Here is a 21,608-nt window from a genome sequence, read left to right on the forward strand (position 1 = left end):
AAGAAATTAGAGAAAATGTTTTCTGTATTTTTAATGTGGCCACACTGTGTGTGTACGTAGCATGTTTCTGGAATCGCTCTGCTAGCTCCCTATGTTTTCAGTAGGTCTTTCACACAGCTAGGGTTGCCAGGTGTCTGGTTTTGAACAGGACAGTCCAGTATTTGAGCTTTCTGTCCGGGAAACAAATTGAGAAAATATTAATGAGAAAATATAAATGTCTGGTATTTTCTAAATGAGATGTAATGTAGATTGAGATGTAATGTCAAGTGTGTCCAGTATTTTTGTTGAAACCATCTGGCAACCCTACACACAGCAATAAGGGAGATTTTTTTACAAGCAGGCCAATGTGGCTGCAAACCCACAAAAGCTGCCAGGGGGAATCTGATCGTGACTTGTTTTGTGTTTTTGAGTGATCCGATTAGCTGTGTTCCTTTTGTAGAGGTACAGGCACTCCCCGAGTTACAAACAGCCGCCGTACGTACATGTGCACAAACAAACGAGCTCACCTGCAGCCTCGGAGGAGCAGGCAAGAGGCGCAGGTTGCAGCGAGTGGTGTAAGGGCTGACTGGAGGACTCCGGAGAACTTCCCTTCTGGTTTTGAAGGGGAAACTAGCGCTTCTCTCCAGACACTGGCTGCACGGCTGCCCCTGGCTCTTCCTGAGTCCGTGCTCCTCCAGCCCACGGTCACACTGCTCACCCCATCCTGGTGAGTGGGGCTTAGGTGCAGCCTGGAGGTGGGAGGGGAGAAGTGGAGGCCAGTACAGAGCCCATGGGCGGAGGTGTCAGCCAGGGGATGCCCAGAAGTCCCCTTCACAATCTCCACCTGCCTCCTCATCCTCCTCTAATTAAACCGGCCTTTTCTCAAGCACCAACATTCAAGATTGAATAAAAACTATTTCTACTATTTTTGATTGCAAACATACAGTACTAGCAGATTTACCCAGCGTTGCTTGGGTCCTTAACTCAAGTTTTTGGTTTTGTTTTTTAATAAAAGGAAAATGTGCATGCTTTATTGTAAATTATTGTATTTTTCAAAGACGGTGTTATTTTTATGACGTTAATTTTTATTTTAGGTTTCTTTTAAAAAAAGGGATGTTAAAGTTTTTCCTTTTTTAAGTAAATTTTTTAAAATGGGAACTCCATCACCTGTCTTTTTTCTTCTTCCCTATAAACACTTATCATTTGTTATGGTTTAATAAAAGAAGGCTATAGTCAATTGGGTTTCCAATAACATTTTCTTCTAGCTTTCAAACCTTAAGGATTGATTTAGCTGGGCTGAAACAGAGCACTGCTCCACATTTCTCCATTTAATCTCTCTTCTGTAAGGGTTACTGAGAAGCAAACTTATTCCAGGTTCATCCTATTTTTCTGGCTCATCTTGGTTCAGTCTCTTTCAGCATTCACTCAGTTATGTCCATTTTGAGACCAGTTCTTGATCTGGTAATCCACTTTCTTTTCTTTTTGGTTTTCGGAGAACGATCCTATTCCAGGCACATCCCGTTTTCCTGGCACAATCAAACCTGTACGTTGCTTTAAGTAATAAGAGAAACCTGTATACTGAATTTGGTGGTCCTAGTTCTTTCCGTTGATCAAACAGACAGACAAACTCTCTAAAATTTAGGGTACATCTCAGCTACATGATAGGTTTTTGTTGGCTAGCTTGGGAACATGACTACCATTAATAATGCTGTTTCAATGGAAAAATGCATTCAGAGTTCCAAACAACTGACTTACAAACAAATTTTTGGAACACCACCTGTTTGTAAGTTGGGGATTTGCTGTATTAACCATAGCCACCCTATTTGGCAGGGTGCAACAGAGTCACCACCTCCAGAGTCATTTTTCCCCCATGCCTAGGTTGGCCCTGGAGCATCCCTGCCTCAGTTTCCCCACAGTGACTTGGACATCCACTAAGGCCTTAACAAAAGTCCACCCCTTCCAGGATACCCAATTCCAAAAAGAAAACACAAACTCTTTGCCCCAGTCTCCAGCAAGGCCCAGCCTCTCTTCCCCAGGGGACTGTCTTCTCTTCTCTAATTCAAACACTCCACTTTGAACGCAGCTTACACCCTTCCGTTTTCATCCTCCCCGAGCCACTCTCGGGGTCCTACCCAGAGTCCTCTCTCTGCCTGACTTGTGCTCTCCACTAACTCCTTACAACCATCTGCTCCTCTCTTTAGCCAGCTAGCCACTGCTGGGCATCCTCCAAAGTCCCACCCTGGCAGGTGTAGCAGGGCAGGGCTAATTGCACAGGGCTGACTGACCTCAGAGGGGCTGGCCATCTGTTAGACGGGGATGTAATTCTCTCCTGAATTCGAATGGAGGATTTAAAAACTCTGTCATCGTTTTCACTCAGTACCCCATACAGGATCGAGAGAAATACAGAGAGAGCTCCAGGCACCTACTGTTAAACTAGCGGCATGGAAACTTTTTTGGGTCGGGGGACGCTGACCCACAGACAAGTCAGTCAGGGACCGTACACGAGTGAGAAGAAAAAACAAAACCAAAAAACCCCCAAACTGCTCTCTGAGGCGGCCCCTGACGGAGAAGGAGAAAAACATTCTCCACATTCCCCTTGTACACCAGCGCGTTGGGGGGCCTAGGCTAGTAGATTTTGTACGCTCCAGTCTCACGGGGATGGCGAGGGGGCAGGCGCATCAGTGTGGGCTCCCCAGTGCTAGGGGAGAGCCCCAAGTCTTCAGGGCTGGATCCAGGCAAGTCAGGGGCTAGATAAGGTTCCTCACCCCTGTGTTAAATAGTCCCACTTTGTGCTCCATCTTCCTTTCTTCATTCACCTGTCCAGGAGGTTCAGGTTGTTTCCAGACCCCAGGGGTTATACAACAAGAATGTAGATTGAAAACTTCATAAATCTCTACCGTGCAATTAAAAAAAAAGTCTCTGGCCTTACCCTGCCACTGTGTGCGACTCCCATATTCCAGGGAGATACCTGGGTTGGCTTGGGGGTACCAGCAGGGAGACTATTGGAGTGTCGCATCCGAGTAGATTAGTCTGGAACTGGGAAAAGAAGGGGGTGAAAAGAACCTGGGAACGTGTGTACCACGTCTCCTGTACTCTTGGGCAGCACGGAGTATTCAGCGGGCGTTGGAGGGGTAGGGGTGACGGTCGGCTTTGCCTAGTTTCCACTGGAGACAGCACAGAGGAAAGGAGACCACAAGGGGGCCAGTTGAAGCTCCCTAAACTTTGGGCTGTTCTATGCCTCCCATGGCCCAGAGGGCCAGCTGTAACATATGCTAGCTGGCCTTAGCCCCTGGGAGCCATCTGCTAGCTGGGAATTGCTGACGTACAGTGCACTCAAGCCACGTCCTTCCTCTGCCTCCTTCCCAAGCCCAGCAGCACCCCTGCCTCAGTTTCCCCACAGTGACTTGGCCATCCAACTAAGGCCTTAACCAGGAACCTCAGAAAAGCTGGCATTGGACCCAGCTACGCTGGGGGAGGGACTTCCCGGCTGGAGTTATGCGGACACTTTCTGGCCCCTTTTGGGCCACCAGAATGGCACAGAGGGGATGCGGCAGTTCAGGGGATCTGACCCTCGAGGTGTGAGAATCCCTCCCCCGCCCCCAAGAGGGCTCCTCTGAGAGCCCCCTCGCTGTCGCCGCCTTTGCAGTTCGACAGCTCTCTTTCCGCGTGGCCACAAAACAACCCTTCCCCCCCCCCCCCACCGGAAATGGTTCGTCCACCAGATTTGCTGAGCAGCGCTTGGCCCATTTGTAGGATGGGGCTGGCATTCTGCGTTTGCGCTTCACCTAAGGACAGCAGGCGTTAGATCGTTTGTTCTTGGTTCTGACAGCGCCTGTGTCTGTCTGAACCATTCTGACCATTTCCCCCTCTAGCTGTCCATGAACCTCCCCCGCGACCCCAGGTTTACAAGAGGTCAGACCAGCATCCTTTACATCAGGTCCCATCTCCATGTATCCAATCTGTACATTACCCTGCACTTCCAAATGGCAAAAGAGGAGCATGAAATAGCCCCCAAGACCTTAATTATGGGTGCCAGTCTGCATGTGGTCCTGCCTTGAGGGTTTTCAAATATCTAAAAGGGTGTCACAAGGAGGAAGGAGAAAATTTGTTCCTCTTGGTTTCTGAGGACAGGACAAGGAGTAATGGGCTTAAAGTGCAGCAGGGGAGGTTTAGATTAGACATTAGGAAAAAATTCCTAACTGTCAGGGTTGTCAAATATTGGAATAAATTGCCAAGGGAGGTGGTGGAATCTCCCTTTCTGGAGATATTTAAGAACAGGTTAGATAGACATCTGTCAGGGATTGTGTAGGTGGAGCTTGGTCCTGCCTTGAGGGCGGTGGGCTGGACTCGATGACCTCTCGAGGTCCCTTCCAGTCCTGTGATTCTATGATTCTATGTCTGGGATGAGCTCAGATATGAATGCCCCTGAGTGTGGGAGGTGGGGTTGGAAAGCCGGCTCTAAATCTCAACTGTCCTAAATCAAAATGAGTTTGGTTTTAGTCCAGGAGTAAGATGATCATAATGGTCCCTTCTGACCTAGAATTCTATGAGTCTATGAGGTTCTGGATCCAGAGGAGTGAGGTTCTGGAACATCCTTCCAACAGAAGTGGGGGCAAACAGCCAAACTAGTTTTAAGATGGAGCTTAATGTTTCTGTGAGTGGGATTATAGGAGGGGGTGTCTGAGATCGCAGGGCCAGGATTGGCGGACCTAGGAGGTCCGTTCCAGTCCTACGTGCTGGGGTTACAGGCCAGGCACATACCCACTCATGCCTGGTGTATTTCCCTTTGCTAGTCAGAACCATTTCAAACATAAGCAAGAAAACTCAGTACAAGGACCATGTTGGTTTTGCAGATAAATGTGGATCTGACTGAAATAGCCCTCCGGGTTATCACTTCCTCTCCGAATTGCAATTTGGATATCAGAGAGTTGAGCTTTTTAACAGGTCTTCCCACTCCCAGCGGGCTTTTTTCAACCCTGAGATAGTCAGTATCTTCATCTCCTATTGCCACGAGACATTTCCTTTTTCTCATTGCCTCTTGGAAAAAGACTTTTGAGGCAATCCATTTTTTATTAGTTTCTCAGCAGGGTTGGATTCGTGCTGGGGTGTGTGTGTCTGCTGTTGGTGTCTGGGTGGGTTGTGCGTGTGCATGTGCATTTCCACTTAGAACGCATTCAGAAACAACTCCCCCAAACCAAGATGGGGCATGAAACCTGGACGTGCCTGCTGAACAGTTCAGGCAGATAAAAGCCAGGAGTGTGATTCTCTGTCTGGCTACCTCTCCTGTCTGCAGCCCTGTAACCTCAGGGTATGAACTTCTCAGCATGCACAAGCGGAGCAAGGTCAGGCATTGGATGAGAGTCCTCCGGAGAAAGCCAGGTGCTGCAGGAGATGTGCTAGAGCCCCATAAAACTGGGGAGGAAGTACAATAGAAGGTCCCTTAAAAAGCCCACTGGCCTTTTTGTGAAAGCAGGCAATGCCCTGGCCGCCTCCTAACTTACATTACAGTCTGCCTCCCTCAGAGTCCCCCTGCACTTCCAGAGGGACCTGGCATTCTACGCCGCCTGTGGTCTCCAGATGTTTGTGTAATCTGTTCCTTAACAGCACCACGAAACAGCTGCCACGTTCTACCTCAGAGGTGGCTGCATTCCAGTGACGTAGTGACCCCTCAATTTGGGATCCTATAGGGTGAAAGATGCTACAGAAACGTGATATTATATTTTGTTTTGTATAAAAAGTATCTTTCAAAGACTTCCCTCCCTTTCTACAGCTGGCCTAGCATAAGACCAGCCACACTGGGTCGGACCAAAGGTCCGTCTAGCCCAGTGTCCTGTCTTCCGACAGTGGCCAATGCCAGATGCCCCAAAGGGAGTGAACAGAACAGGGAAATATCAAGTGTTCCATCTCCTTGCAGCCATTCCCAACTTCTAGAGAACAGAGGCTAGGGACACCACCCCTACCCATCCTGGCTCATAGCCATTGATGGACCTGACCTCCATGAATGTATCTAGTTATTTTTGAACTCTGTTAAAGTCCTGGCCTTCACAACATCCTCTGGCAAGGAGTTCCACAGGTTAACCGTGTCTGATTTTTCTCTTTCTATATTTTCTCTCTATTGCCTCTTAAGAGTCCAAAACCACTATCAATAAAACCAACATCGGAGCCATACCATGCTTTTTTTCAGGCACCTCTAGCAATGTGGGGTCACAGCATAGGGGTGTAATGTGGGGGCAGGCTGTAGCAGTTGGTTGAGGGGGAATTGCAGCAAAGGTGCCCAGCTGGTGAGTGGCTGGAAGACTGGCAGGCTGCTGTTGTCTCATGGGGGTGCTGTATAGGTTGTGGAGGAGAGCTAGCATGCAAGAAGATCAGGCCCTTGAAGTGAAGAGTTCTGCCTAGGCACAGAGGAGAATGTGGGCCCTGCCCCGGAGAGCTCACAGGCCACTCTGAGTGCAACAGGTGTGTGACACACACAGGAGAAGGGGGAGGGGAGAGAAATCAAGGTGCTGGAAATGACATCACTTAGTCCCCTGCGTAGCTGCCGCCCTCACAGGGGATGTGGGTCTGGGAAGGGGTTTGGACGGAGCCATTGGGGGAGGGTATCCAACGTTTTAGGGCATGGTAAGAAGGTGCCAAGATGCTTGTGGGTGAAGCAGAGCAGGGCCGGGAGAGGCCGGGCAGGGGCAACTCGATGAGTCACAAGAGCAGACAAATTGGGGGGGGGGGGGGGGGGGGGGGGGGGGGGGGGGGGGGGGGGGGGGGAAGCACAGAGTGAGGGCAACAAACCTGAGCAAGACACGGGGGGAGGAAGGGGGAGCCACTGGGGAGAGTCAATGCAGAGGGGGGACACAGTGAATGACACACAGGGGGATGATCAGCAGCCTCCTCCGGGTCATTCAAAACCCAGAGCCGAGAACGGGGCAGTTGCCACGAGAGGGGAGCGTGTGAGCACGGGTGAGGGGCTTGATTGAGGCCAAAAGGAGGAAACTGTTGGGTCTGGGGGAAGCTCTTGAATTTTTTGTGGAAAAGAAATCTCTGCTGTCTACACTGGCCCTTTTGCGCAAAAGTCTTTCGGAAAAATACTTTTGCCCAAATGGGAGCAGCATAGTATTCCCGCAAAAGCCCTGACAATCTTACATGAGCTCGTCAGTGCTTTTGCAGAAATTCAAGCGGCCAGTGTAGACAGCTGGCAAGTTTTTCTGCAAAAGCAGATGATTTTGCGGAAAAACTTGCCAGTCTAGACACAGCCAAAGTGTCCCTGGTACGTTTCAGAGCTTTGCTCCATGGCTTTGGGTATCAACAACAGCCATTTCAGCTCGGCTAGCATGTTGAAATCCAGACATGAATGCGGTGTGTTCTCTTTTGCAATTTTGCTGTGGTTCTTCCAGGAATACCACATGCTACCATGCTAATTTTAGCTTGTCATAATCGTTGAAGATTCTTGGAGGCTGCGAGCAGGCAAGATTGCCCTGTGCTGCTGTCAAGTTCCTTTTAAAGGCAACGCCTGTATTTCAGAGAACTGAATGCTTTTTCCCCGGGTGGTGGGTTAATATTGACTCAAAGTGCATCTGTCTGGCATGCTGTATATTGCGTAAGGGCTAAATATCATGTGGAGAAATGAGACCTGTCTTAAACCATTCATCAAGGGACTGAGAAAGAACAGTGGCTTAAATGAGCTAAAAAAGGAGCAGCAGAATTATACTCAATACAGTAAAAGGTATTTTAAGGAGCTCTTATAAGACGGGTTGCTTCATAAGCATGTCTGGCGTCATTTTTTCATGGGTGTGCCATCCTTTAAGGCCATTACCAGGGGGTGAAAGGAACTTACATTTCTTACAGGTACTGTCCAGTCGCAACTTGGGTCCCTGCCAGCTCTTGCCGGAGCTGCGCGCCACAGCGCACCCGCTTCCTTTCTCCTCTGGCCATCACCTAACCTGGCAAAGCCTTTCTCGCACGAATAAGGCCAATGGAGTCAATAGCACTATCCCCAGAGTAAAAATGTCCAGGACTGGGCTCCAGATTTGGAGATGCCAGAGTACATTTGGGTTCTCTCACATTCAGGCTATGTCTACGCTGGCGGGTTATTGCACAAGAATAGCCATTCTTCTGGAAAGTGTCCACACTGCCCACTGGCTCTTGCACAAGAAGATTTACAGTACGGCATGGTAAGAGAGGGCGTCTTGCGCAAGAGCTATGCTCTTTTTTAACAGGTGGAAGCCCTCTTGCTCAGGAGCTCTCGCGCAAGAGGGCAGTGTGGACATTTGGCAGGGGTTTCTTGCTCTTGCGCAAGAAAGCCCTATGGCTAAAATGGCCACGAGCGCTTTCTTGTACAAGAGAGTGTCCATACTGCCATGGGTGCTCTTGCGCAAAAGCACATCTCGCACATGGCAGTTTTGTTGTGCAAGACTTCTTGCACAAGAACCCTTGCACAAGATGTTCTTGTGCAAGAAGCCACCAGTGTAGACATAGCCTCATAGCGGAGTCTGAAGCAGAGAGTGAAAGTTCAGGGTGAAGCCAACGCAAGGGAGTGGATATGCGGATGTAAGTAGCCCTTGTGATTGGCAGTGCTTTATTCTAGCCAGAGATCTGCGGTAGTATCAGGGTTCTGCTCCATAGGAAGGAGTCAGCAGGATGAGATTGCTGAGTCAATATTTGGCACAAAGATCTCTCTGGCTGCAGTCGTATCACATACAACATCCAGTAAGTCATATACGGGCATGTAACGAGGTCCCCACCTGCATCTCGCAAATGCCCCTTCCCTGGCTGATAGTGCTAGTGATCACAGCCCTTTTGAGCCAGTCTTCAGGGACTCAGCCTTCCGGCTGTGCTGCTTTCAGTGTGCCCCCATCCAGGGTATACGGTCTTGGTTCTTTCCATGGCCCTGGAAAGGCAGTTCTAACATAGCTCTAAGGCATTTTCCCAGAGATCCTGCCTTCTTCGACAGCCCAATCCACGCTCATCTCAGTTCCTGCAGCGGGAGTCCTTTCAGCTGTCCTCCCTGGCCCCAGTCTGCCACCAGACCAGCTAAGCCATCTCAGTGCCTTCTCCTGGGGGCCAGGTTCCAGGCTCAGTTCCCCAAGCTCAGCCTGCTCACGCTGACCTGCATACAGCCCTACTGCTCATTCAGCCAGGCACCTAGTCCTTCCACTTTAAGCTCCAGACAGGAACTGCACTCACTCCTCTGCTGCTTGACTTTCATATGGCTCTTCTGGCCCCTAATGGGTTGCTTCAGCAGCCCATCCAATTGGTTGCTTCTCTGTAGCCATTCTGGGCTGCTTGGAGGACTTTTCCACTACTCTGTCTCAGGGCAGGGTGATGCAAGGCCACGAGGCTTCCAGCAGAGGGCCTCTGGTAACAGGTAAAAGTCACCATTTACCCCAATACAGCAGGCATGGATTTCTGAATGGGCCTCAGACTACACAAAGAAATTTCAAGTCCACCTCACCCTCCCACAAAAGGTGCAGATAACCAGGCGGCTTGGAGTGCAATATGGAGAACATGGTTTACGCCCAAGATTACTTCTCTCTGCCACGCCAATCACCTGGCCTTGAAAGGTGTTTAGCACTCAGCAGCTCTCACTGAGAAAAATGGGGGAATTCGCATTTCCAACACTCCCCACCCATCGAACATCGAGGCATTCCCTGTTCCCTCACTCCCCTTTGAGAACACTGGGGAATCCCATCCCCCAGGTTATGTCTGCACTATCACTCCCCTTCCTTCCCCCCCCCCTTCAGAGGATATGCAAATCGTGCACTCATTTGCATATCTTCTGCTGATCCTTTTTTCGGAAGAGGTTTTGCCGTTAAAAAGCCCCGTGTAGACGGGACCATTTGTCGGAAAAAAACCCTTTTTCGCAAGATCCTGTAGACCTCATTTCTTGAGGAATAAGGGATTTTGCGAAAAAGGGTTTTTTCTGACAAATGGCCCCATCTACACGGGGCTTTTTATCGGCAAAACCTCTTCCGCAGAAAGGATCGGTGGCCGATATGCAAATGAGCGTGTGATTTACATATCTTCTGCCAAAAAATCCCGCCCGTGTAGGCATCGCCTCACTGAGCTGCTGGATTCTGGGCTCTTTTGGAACTCTTGCCTCTTGTGTTAAGTTTTCTCTAGAAAAGGATGTTCAAGAACCACCTTAATGGGGGAGGGGACTTTAGGGTGTAGTCAGGGCGAGAAAAGGGCTTAGGGGCAAAGCTCATTCCACACACCCAGACTGGCCTGTGTCCTTGATGTGAAGGAAACCCACGTTTCAATGCTGTAGATGCACCCCTGTTAAATGCAACTTGGTGCGATGCCCAGGCTGACTCTCCTTGGCAGCTGCACCCTTTGGAGGCTGACAAAGGGAGATGCAACTAAATTAAAAAATGGCGAATGCAAAACCAATACAAGGAAATACTTTGTCACTGAACAGCAAATTGTTGAGGCCAAGAACTTAGCGAGATTCAAAAAGGGACTGGACATTAATACAGATAAGAGGAATATCCAGAGTCAGAATACTTAATAAACAAAAATTCTGGGAGGAATAGTAAATCTCCTTCTTCAGGGCTTAAACCAATGTCTAACTGAGAGAGACCAGGATGAGACCTATCTGCTACTGCAGGGTTTTGATACCTTCTGAAGCATCTGGTGTTGGCCCACCTCTGAAACCGGATCCTGAAGTAGATGGACCTTAGGTCTCATCCAGTCTGACAGTGCCGATGTTCCTAACAGCAATCTGAAGAGATCCTTATATGAGACCTCCTCACTCTCACTGCATAAGGGGCCAACCCTCCGTTCCCCACTCAGTTTTAACTCAAGCAAATTCTCATGAGACCGAGAGTAAGAAGGCAGGATAATATCTTGGACTAGGACTCATGAGACCTGGAGCCAGTTCTTGGTTCTGGCATGGCTTTCTTGTGTGGCCATTTAAATCGGTTGGTGCCTCAGTTTTCCCATCTGTCAAATGGGAGTTGGCTGCTTTCAACGAAAATTCTTTAAACCAAACTATTTCAGGGAATGGGAATTGTAATTCAGCCTTCTTGTCCCCATTCCCTTCTGAGGGCTGGAATCCCCAGCTGGGTTATATCTCCCATAATGCACCATGGTCCCCCCCCTTCACCAAAGGAAACTATGGAATCCCTGTTCCTGGTCCATTATGGAAGATGTAGTCTAGCGGGAGATCCTAGCCCGCAGAACAATGACAAATAGAGCAAATGGCAAACCATGAGGCACTTCTGCTCTCATTTTCAGCTGAAATAGTTGTTTTCAGCCAGTATTTTTCAACAGAAAACAATTTTCTGTGGCAAATAGACTCTTCACGAAAGGAAGCATTGAATTGAAAACCCAGGTTATCAGTGAAAATTGATTTCAACAGACATTTTTTTTAGCAGCCCAACTAATGATCCTTCCTTTGTCTTGTCTGTTGGGATCACAAGCTCTATGAAGTAGGGATGGTCTCTGATTGTGTGTTGGTACCGCACCAAGCACTAGTCACAGTTGAGACCTCTAGGGGATGTTTACTCTAGGAAATATTTCGAAATAACTAACTTTGAAGTACTAACTCCCGAAAGAACTATTTTGAAATAAGCGTTATTCCCCAAGGAAAGCAGGTGTACAGATTTCAAAACAACCAGCCTGTTATTTTGAAAAAACAGGCTTGGTGGAATGGCCATATAACCCCACACCTACGGTACATCTACACTGCAACACTGTTTTGAAATAACTAGTGCTATTCCAAAATAACTTAGTCCTCGTCTACATAGCAGGCAATTATTTCTAAATAGTGTCAAAATACTGTCAAGCTGGAGGACTTCTTACTCCAACTCCTGTAACCCTCGGCTGTGTCTACACTGGCATGAATTTCTGGAACTGCTTAAAACGGAATACTATTCCGTTTTCAGTTTTTCCAGAAAAGGAGCGTCTACATTGGCAGGCTGCTTTTCCAGAAAAGCCCTTTTTCCGGAAAAGCGTCTGTGGCCAATGTAGACGCGCTTTTCCGGAAAAGAGCCCCGGTCGCCATTTTCGCAATCGGGGCTTTTTTCCGGAAAAGACTACTGGGCTGTCTACACTGGCCCTTTTCCGGAACAGTGTTCCGGAATAAGGACTTATGCCCGAGCGGGAGCAGAATAGTTTTTCTGGAATAGCGGCTGATTTTGTACAGTAGAGCATCGTTGCTTTTCCGGAAATTCAAGGGCCAGTGTAGACAGCTCGCAGCTTATTCCGGAAAAGCGGCTGATTTTCCGGAATAAGTGGCCCAGTGTAGACACAGCCCCTATGTACGAGGAGCGAGAGAAGTCAGAGGAAGAGGGCTCTATTTCGAAATGAGTGCTGTGTAGACGCTCCCTATTTCAAAATAAGCTATTTCGAAATAAGCTACGCAATTGACGTAGCTCAATTTGCATTGCTTATTTCGAGTTAAGCCCTAAGGTGTAGGCGCATCCCTAGGCTATGTTTACACTGGCGGGATCTTGCGCAAGAATGGCTGTTCTTCCACAGAGCATCCACACTGCCCACCCGCTCTTGCGCAAGAAGAGTTACAGTAAAGTGTGGTAAGAGAGGGCTTCTTGCACAAGAGCTACGCTCTTTTCTAACAAGTGTGAGCTCTCTTGTGCAAGAGCTCTTGTGCAAGAGGGCAGTGTGGACATCCAGCAGGGGCTTCTTGTGCAAGAAAGCCCTATGGCTAAAATGGCCATCAGAGCTTTCTTGCACAAGAGAGCGTCCACACTGCCATGGATGCTCTTGCACAAAAGCACATGGCAGTGTGGATGTGTTCTTGCACAAGGGTTCTTGTCTTGCACTAGATGTTCTTTCGCAAGATCCTGTCAGTGTAGACATAGCCCTAGTGTGGTTCATTGTCCTAAGTAGAGGCACTTAGACCACGTACAGCGTGAGAGAAGAACAAAGGAGCTCTACAGCATAAACTGAGAAGCAGCTGGCTTTATAGTTCAAGCTGTAGAGGTTCCGATGCTAAGTTCCAGGGGTCTCAGGTTCAAATCTGCATGGTGATTACAAACGCTCTGCTTGCTATTTTGAAATAGAATCATAGAGCTGGAAGAGACCTCAGAAGGTCATCCAGTCCAGCCCCCTGCCCAAGGCAGGACCAACCCCGCCGGGGCTTTGTCAAGCCGAGACTTAAAAACCTGTAGAGATGGAGATTCCACCCCCTCCCTAGGGAACCCATCCCAGTGCTTCACCACCCTCCTAGTTTTTCCTAATATCCAACCTAGACCTCTCCCACTGTAACTTGAGACCATTGCTCCTAAGGGGGGGCGGGGTATTTCAAAATAACTCCCTAGTGTAGATCAGGACTAGGAGCAATTGCAATATCTGTTTAAAAAAATCTAAGCAAAGAAATCAAGATTTAGATCTGGGTGTGCTGTGAATCCAGACCTGTGTTAAAATAGGAACTATGGACTCACAGACTGTTTGCTTTGAGTTGTGTATGGGACCACTTGATGCTTTGGCCAAGTCTCGGCTACAAAATCTGAGTGCCTTCCTTTGGTTAGGGTGAACTCCCACTTGCATGTCTCATTGTTTTTTAAACTTTTTATTAAGGCAAAATGACAATGAAATGTGAACGTCACTGCATCGGATTTACAGGCTCAGGTTCTTATTCCCAGGAACCTGGCTACTAGGCTATGTCTACACTTGCGGCTTCTTGCGCAAGAACACCTGTTCTTGCGCAATAATCTGCAGTGCATCTACACTGCCCACCCACTCCTGCGCAAGAAGATGTACAGTATGGCGTGGTAAGAGACGGCAGCTTGCGCAAGAGCTACGCACTTTTCTTACAAGTATAAGCTCTCTTGTGCAAGAGCTTTTGCCAAGACAGCTTCCACTTGTAAGAAAAGAGCGTAGCTTTTGTGCAAGAAGCACAAGTGTGGACGCTCTCTTGTGCAAGAAAGCTATTTTAGCTATAGAGTTTTATTGCGCAAGAATCCCTGCCGCGCATCCACACTGCCATGGGTGCTCTTGCGCAAAAGCACATCTCACGCATGGCAGTGTGGACGTGTTCTTGCGTAGGACGCCTTGCACAAGTTCTTGTGCAAGGAGCCACCAGTGTAGACATAGCCCGGCCTAGAGTCTGCTGTGGAAGTGACCTCTGCTAGGAGACATCTTTCAGGGATCCTGCTTTGATCTGGGGATACCTTGTGGTCCCATGCTGCTTCAGAGACAGCAAACAGACCTCTGCTATTTCTTCACTGTAATTTCTTTCCCGACTTGCCTTCTTGAGCCAGAGTCTCTCTCGAGTGCTTGAGGAACAAGATAAAGCAAATTATCCAGCAGCATCAGGCAGAGATTAAAGTAGGCATTTCATAGCGTTTATTTTTAAACCCTGGCAAGAAAAAATGAGTTCTTCCTTTCTGAGACTCATTTCTCGTCTAGCCATAGCAATTTCAATTAGGTGCATTTGAGGGGCGTAAGGCAGTTCGTATATTTATCAAATCTTTCACGTAACTTAGCATGGCGTTAGCTGGGAACAAATATGCCTTTGGTGTATAAAACAAGACTTAAGAACCTTTGGCTTTCCCTGCCTCGTTGGACTCAGTGGTATTAAAGGGATTAATAAAAATGCTGCTTTCATAGCCTAGTAATTAGTCTGACTTGTGAAATTTATCTTGTTTTCCCACCATCCTTAATGAGAACATTCAGTCACCAGCATAGCCCAAGCATGGCAAAGTCACATTTTCATTCTTGCAGTCCAGCGTAGGGATGTTAAATTTAGTTTAATCAACTAATTGACTAGTTGATGGATTTTCCATCGACTAGCGATTAGTCGATAAGCAGTGGAGCTGCAGCTGGGTTAGCTCCTGGCTCGCTGTGGCTCTGACTTTTAAATGTATTAAGAGCCTGTTGGTTCTTAATACATTTAAAAGGCTAAAGCGCAGCAGGAAGGACCCAACGCGAGCTGGGAATCAGCTGTCCTGGCTTGCACTGGGTCCCTCTGGCTGTGCTTTAGCCTTTAAAATATATTAAGAACTGACAGACTCTTAATACATTTAAAAAGCAGAGCCGCAGGGTCTGGCACTGGGCATGAGCTGGGAATCAGCAGATTCCTGGCTCACGTCCGGTCCCTGCTACCACCCTGCCTTCCCTGCTCCCCGCAGAGCCCCCCAGCACCAGCTCCTGCTCCCCCCTTGCTGCCTCTGATAGAGGCAGCATGGGGAGGGAAGCAACTAGTTGAGGGACTAGTCGACTAGTCACTTATATCCCTAGTCCAGCGCGATTGTGTTGGGTTCTCTGAGAGCAATCAGAGTGCAAGTGTGTCTGTAAACAACAGAGGCAGCAAAATTACATTGGTAGGGCAAGCGACGGGGAGGCAGGCCGGCTGGGTTCTATTCTTGGTTCTGCCACTGACTCACAGCATGACCTTGGCCAAGTCACTTAATCTCTGTGCCTCAATTTCCCTTTTCTGCGGGGATAATAAAACCCGGGCACTTCGGCGGAGTTATGAGGCTTCACTAATTTATGAAGCGCTTTGAGCCCCTTAGATGTAAGTACAAAGTACGTTTAATATAACTGGCCAAAAAAGAGTTGACCACTGACATCAAAGCCACCACAGCCTCCCATCAGCAAAACAGCAGGGCTTGACAATTTGGCGTGGAGGGAATTTCAATGCTGATTGGCCAATGAGGATGCGTGCAACCCCTGCAGGCTCAGACAGTGCCCTGTGCTGTGCAGAAAAGTTCTCTGCAGGGTGCACTGTCTGGGTGCCAGAGGGCTGCATTAGGACTCCCGTTAAACAGTGTAATTGAAACTAGATTCACCAAGAAGAGAGACTCTGTGGGATTCTCCTGGATTGTGGAGGCATTTTGCCCTCGTGAGGTTCCAGTCTCCTAAGCAGCCTGCATTGCTTTGAAAGCCCAGGATGCTAATCATGATACCACTTGGCCTATAAGAATGTAATATCCTCTGATCCTTTTGGGCCAATTCCTGGGACCCAGTTGCTCTCAATGCGAGTCTTGCTTCAGTCAGGAGCCCAACATTTGGCCCTAAGGAGCCTGCAACTTTAGTCCGTCGTCAGAGTCAAGTTCAGCTCGGACTCCTGCCCTGCTGCTCGCACGGCGCAAGGTGGCAGGGGACGGCTGTCGAGTTCGGATCCGTCTGCCAACGTTCCCAAAGCTCCTGACTGCTTGGGTCTGGGGTTTCGATTCAAGCACCTCTCTCACCTGACCTGTCCCAGGCAAAGACTCAAGGTGTTGTCAGACGGGTAGCCCACTTGCCTGGGGGTTTCAGTCCCGCTGCTGGATGTGCAGCAGCCGGGAAGAGAAAGGAGAGTTTATGCACGTGCTGTGGATGAAATGCACAAACCATGGGGCTTGAGCACAGGGAGATCTTGGATCCAGCCTCAGCTTTGCAATGGGCTCCTTAAAGAGACTTGTGGTCTCTCTGGCCAGGTAGAACTCCCCTTCCCCACGCAGGGCTGTGAGGCTTAATTCATAATGGGCCAGGTGCCGCCAGGGCCTCAAAGGGAAGATGGGAACATCGGTGCTGTCAGAACGCCCGTCTGCCGCGAGCAGGCCAGGCAGAAGGTGTTTCGGCAGGCCTAGCCGATCAGCTGGTGTCCCAGCCAGCACCCCCGTACTCCACACCAGGCAAGCCCTTGCAGAACACACGGGGTGCCACTTTATCCCATTTGCACCATCCCTGCTCTACCAGGTTCCCACTTGTCATGCGGTGCAGCACCGCAGAGGCTGCGTGTAGTGTCCGGCATGGTGTGGAACCAGTAGCCTCTGTTCTCGGAGCAGGGGGAAGGTTGTTGTCATGGTCCTGACCTGGGGCTTCGCTGGACGGCTCTGGTCTCCGGTACTTGCAGTCCGGTTCTGTGTCCTGACCCGTGATGCGCTCCCAGAATAGCAGTAACCCGGTTTCTCTCTCTCTTTCTCTTCTCATTTAAAAGGGCTCGAATGCCAGAGGCCGAAGCGTCAGAACTCAAGTGACGACATCGAGGTCCTCTCCACGGAAAGCCCGCTCCAGCAAGAGAGCCCGGAGTTCTACAGGAAAGGCACCACCCCTTCGGACCTCACGCCCGATGACAGCCCCCTGCAAAGCTTCCCCGCCAGCCCCTCCTCCACCCCGCCACTGGGCCCCACCTGCAGGACCAAGAGCGCCCATTTCTCCAGACAGATCTCGGTGGACGAAGAGAGGGGTGGGGAGATCCAGATGTTGCTGGAGGGACGTGGCGGGGACTACTTGAGGCCCAACAGCTGGAGCGAAGACAAAGCCGGTGGGCCATGTGGCGTCAGAAGCGGAACCCAGCGCAGCGGACACTTGGGGCCTGCCTCCCTCCCCGAAGATTACAGAGGCCGGAGCGGAAGGCACAAACATGCAGCCTCCAACCACAAGCAAAGAGAGAGGTGGACAGAGCTCCCGGCCACGGTGTCTTGGACTTCACACCACCGGTCCCACAACCACAGCTCAGGGAGCACCCGGCTGCTCGAGCTGGAGGAGGAGAAGCTAAGCAATTACGAGATGGAAATGAAACCCCTCCTGAGGATGGATTCTTATATGCAAGAGATTCACACCCAAAAAAGACATTATAGTAAAGCAGGCCCCTGCAGGAGCCTGGCTGAGGACCACCGTGGGGAAGACCGGGGATTTGGGGTTCAGAGACTGAGGTCTAAGTCCCAGAACAAAGAGAATTTCAGGCCAGCCTCCTCTGCTGAGCCCACAGTGCAGAAACTGGAGAATCTGAGGTTCGGGGACAAAGCTGAACCCCGGCTATTAAGGTGGGACTTAACCTTCTCCCCGCCACAGAAATCCTTACCTGTTGCACTAGAGTCGGAAGAGGAAAATGGGGACGAGCTCAAATCCAGTACGGTAAGTAGACAAACGTGGGTCGTGAAGGTGACTGAGAAATCGGATGCCCAGGCGAACTGGAGCTGATTCAGGGCCACTGCCGTGCTACAAAGATGTGGAAGAAAATTCACACCATGAGAAAAACTGACCCCCACCCCAACCAACCCCCTTTAGTACCTTGACTTCTCCCCCTTTCACTCCACACAAGGGATCGAGTACAGGCTGCAGCTCTCTAAACCAGAACTCTCTGGTCCGCCAATGGATCAGGGAATCCCGGCATGCTGGTGAGGGTGTGGGGCGGGGAGCACACGTGACCCAGCTGGGCTGCAGGGCAGGGGGAGTGGGATTTGGGAAGCCTGTGAGGGGAGCAGTGCGGGGGTGGCAGGCTCACAGCAACAGGGCCAGACATGACTTCCCTGGTCCAGAAAAATGCCTCATCTGGAACCAGTCAGGTCCTGAGGGTGCCAGACCAGGGAGGTCCAACCTGTACAATGAAAGGTGGGTTTTGCAGCTTGCAAGAGCTTATTTTGCTGGCAGGTCCACTTCCAGGGGCATGGAGCTGGGGTCCCCCCACACCTTTGCCTGAGTCCCACAGTGTCCGTCGGCCCTGCTGAGCAGGAGCTTTAGGAATAGAAGGGGAGTTACCGTTGCCGACATGGGATACCAATACCACCTATTAATATACCTAGCACGATAGCAGCCTTTTTCACTACTGCATCGCATTGCTGACTCATATTTAATTTGTGATCCACTCTGACCCCCCCAGCTCTTTTCATCAGGACTTGCATCCGGCGAGCCATGCCCCATTTTGTAGCGGTGACGCAACTGGGAACACTTTCCCTGCAAGTTAAAGGCGTCTGTGGCGTGTTAGGAGAAGTTATAGGTGCAGGACACGGCATGGGTGACGTTTTTCCTTCCAGCTCTGTACCGTACCCAGTGCCTCAGTGCAGTGCCGGGGAAGTGCCATGTCTTAGATGAGGCAGGCGAGGACCAGAACGCTTGTGATCATCAGCGTTCCCAGCGCACTTCTGAGGGAAGACATATTATTAAACCCTGGTGGCCCTAGACGTAAGTCCACCTTCTGCCTCCCTAATTGTCCCGCTGGTACTCGCACTTGGCGGAAGCACAGATCCCTTCCTGTACTGACGTGTTGATCTGACCCGGTTAATAGCGATTGTGTTGCACCCCAGAGGTGGCTGCATTTCTGGACTGGATGGAATGAATCCTTAACAAAGGGGCCACATCCCACCTTTTGCTCCACAGGGGAAGCAGAAGCTTAACCTGCATCACGAAAGAGGGGCTATCACACCTCATTCATGGCTGCAACATACTCGTAAGATGTTTGGATGGAAGGCGCTATCACCGTGTCAAGTAGGGTTATTACTTTATGGTCCGTCAGCATCCCAGTTATTCAGCTGTTCTCCCCAGTGTGAGCCTGGTACAGGGTTTGACCCATAGTGTACGAAACTGTAAGAAGGGTGCTGTTGGTTATTAGCGTGAGCATTGGGCTGAGAGGCAGGAATTCCTGAATTCCAACCCAGCCTGGGACCCAGATTTTTAGGGTGACAGGAGGAGTCACTTGCGTTCCTTGGGTCTGTCTATCAAATGGGAATGACAGAGGTGGAAGTAAGGTGGTGGGGTGCACCCTGGGGTGCAGCTCCGTCAAGAACTGGCTGAGCTGCAGCAAAGGCCAACAGAGAGCTGGCTGGGACCTGGGTTGTGATAGGACAGCACCGGTAAGACATTTAAGTTCCTTTCACTGCTGGGGAGCGATAATAATCTTTACCTCCCTCCCAAAGATGTTCAGATAACTGGGTTCTGTTTGCACAAGCAGATTAATGCTAGAGAAGCGAGAAGTATAGGTCAATGGAGGGATGATAGGAGTTACTACAGAGAACTTTCTGGGTGTCTGGCTGGTGAGTCTTGCCCACATGCTCAGGGTTTAGCTGATCGCCATATTTGGGGTCGGGAAGGAATTTTCCTCCAGGGTAGATTGGCAGAGGCCCTGGAGGTTTTTCGCCTTCCTCTGTAGCATGGGGTACAGATCACAGCTGGAGGATTCTCTGCCTCTTGGGATCTTCAAAGTATTTGAAGGCTTCAGTATCTGAGATATAGGTGAGAGGATTATTTTAGGAGGGGTGGGTGAGATTCTGTGGCCTGCACTGTGCAGGGGGTCAGACTAGATGATCATAATGGTCCCTTCTGACCTTAAAGTCTATGAGTCTATAAGTCTATAAGTATTATTGATAAGCTTTGGGATCCCTATGGGGGTGCATCTACACTGCACCCACAGCTCGAAATAAGAGACGCAATTTGAGCCATTCAAAATAAATCGCTATTCTGAAACGTCCTTTACTCCTCATGGAACGAGGCTTACAAGGACGTTGGGATAGCGAGCCTGTTAGATTTTGAAATAATGGGCGTGCTCAGAGGACACGGAATAGCTATTTTGGGACACCTCCAGTATCCTGAAATAGTGCTGCAGTGTAGACATAATCTGTGAGAGCTAACTAGCAGTAAATATCCACAAAGCCTGTGGAAGTCACTGGGGTACGTCTAGACTGCATCCCTCTTGTCAACAGAGGGATGCAAATCAAGCACGTCGAAATTGCTAATGAAGGAGGGATTTAAATATCCCGAGCTTCATTAGCATAAACATGGCTGCTGCTTTTTTTCGAAACGGAGCTGTCGAATCTGTCGAAAATAAACCCTTTTTCGACAGATCCTGTATTCCTTAAGAAATGAGGTTTACAGGATCTGTCGAAAAGGGTTTATTTTTGACAGCTCCTCATCTAGATGGCTGGGTTTTTTTCAAAAAATCTCCATTTAAAAAAAAAAGTGGCAGCCATGTTTATGCTAATGAAGCGCGGGATATTTAAATCCCTGCTTCATTAGCAATTTCGAGGTGCATAATCTTCATCGCTCTATCGACAGTGAGGTATAGTCTAGACACAGCCTGGGAGCTTGTAGGTTTTTTGTCTGACCGTAAGTGTTGGCAGGAGCTTGGGCTAAGCCACATGTCTGTTACCTGTAATACCCAGGGTGACCTCACAAGAACTAAAGGAGAAATCCAGCCTTTCTAGTGGGGTTGGCCCTAGCCTAGCAAGTGATCTCACTTGGGCACACAAACTCAGTGCATCAGATACTCTCCCAGAGTTAGACAAGTTTCTGCAGTTTGCAGGCACCGAACCCAACCTCCCTGCTGGAGACTTCGATACACACCGGGAGCCAGCATTCAGATCCTGGCTTCAGAGCTAAAGAAACCTGACGACAAGACAGACCTCACGGACTAGCAAGCAGGCCCAGCCTGCATGGAAGGACGCACACACAAGCCATTAGAATGCACGTCGTCCTTTGCAGCGCAATAGCTGTGAAGCAGCATGCTTGGTTTTCTCACATTCCTAACCAAGCGTGGAACAGATGGCGAAGGTTTGGGTTGAAGTTAACGAAAGACAGAAGGAGAGAGGATATGCGGATGTAAATAGCCCATGTTGCTGGAGACTCTTTGTTCTAGAAGGAGTTTTGTTGCATTAACAGGGAGGAAGGGAGAAAGAGCTTTGTCGAATGAGTATACCTAGGCAGGCTTGCTGATCTGGGGGAGGTGATTGACTCGGGGCCCAGTGATTGTAAAGGGCCCGGAACTTGTAGCAGCAGTGGCTGGAAGCTCAGGTCCTTTAGAATCGCTGTGAGAGCGCCACATGGCTCACAGGCCCGTGTCTTGCGCTCTGGATGGCTCTGAGGGCCAGCGGAGAGGGGGAGCCCTTCCACCAACGCCCCACCCCTTCTGGGAGCTGGGGGCCCCCACGTTGCTGAGGGGCCCAGCAATCCTGTCAACTCCCCTGTATCTAGGACAC

General features: G+C 49.7%; 1 protein-coding gene across 1 annotated transcript in view; it reads left to right on the forward strand.

Annotated features, from left to right (window-relative positions):
* The window catches only part of JPH3 (junctophilin 3), a 166,614-nt gene that overhangs the window by 127,682 nt on the left and 17,324 nt on the right, over window positions 1–21,608 (forward strand). Inside the window, exon 4 of the mRNA XM_089781538.1 lies at window positions 16,856–17,775. Within this exon, the coding sequence (XP_089637664.1) occupies window positions 16,856–17,775 (920 nt within the window). The remainder of the gene's footprint in view (window positions 1–16,855; window positions 17,776–21,608) is intronic.

Source organism: Pelodiscus sinensis, chromosome 12 (assembly GCF_052426305.1).
Source record: "Pelodiscus sinensis isolate ZL-2025 chromosome 12, ASM5242630v1, whole genome shotgun sequence".
NCBI classification, from domain to species: domain Eukaryota; kingdom Metazoa; phylum Chordata; order Testudines; family Trionychidae; genus Pelodiscus; species Pelodiscus sinensis.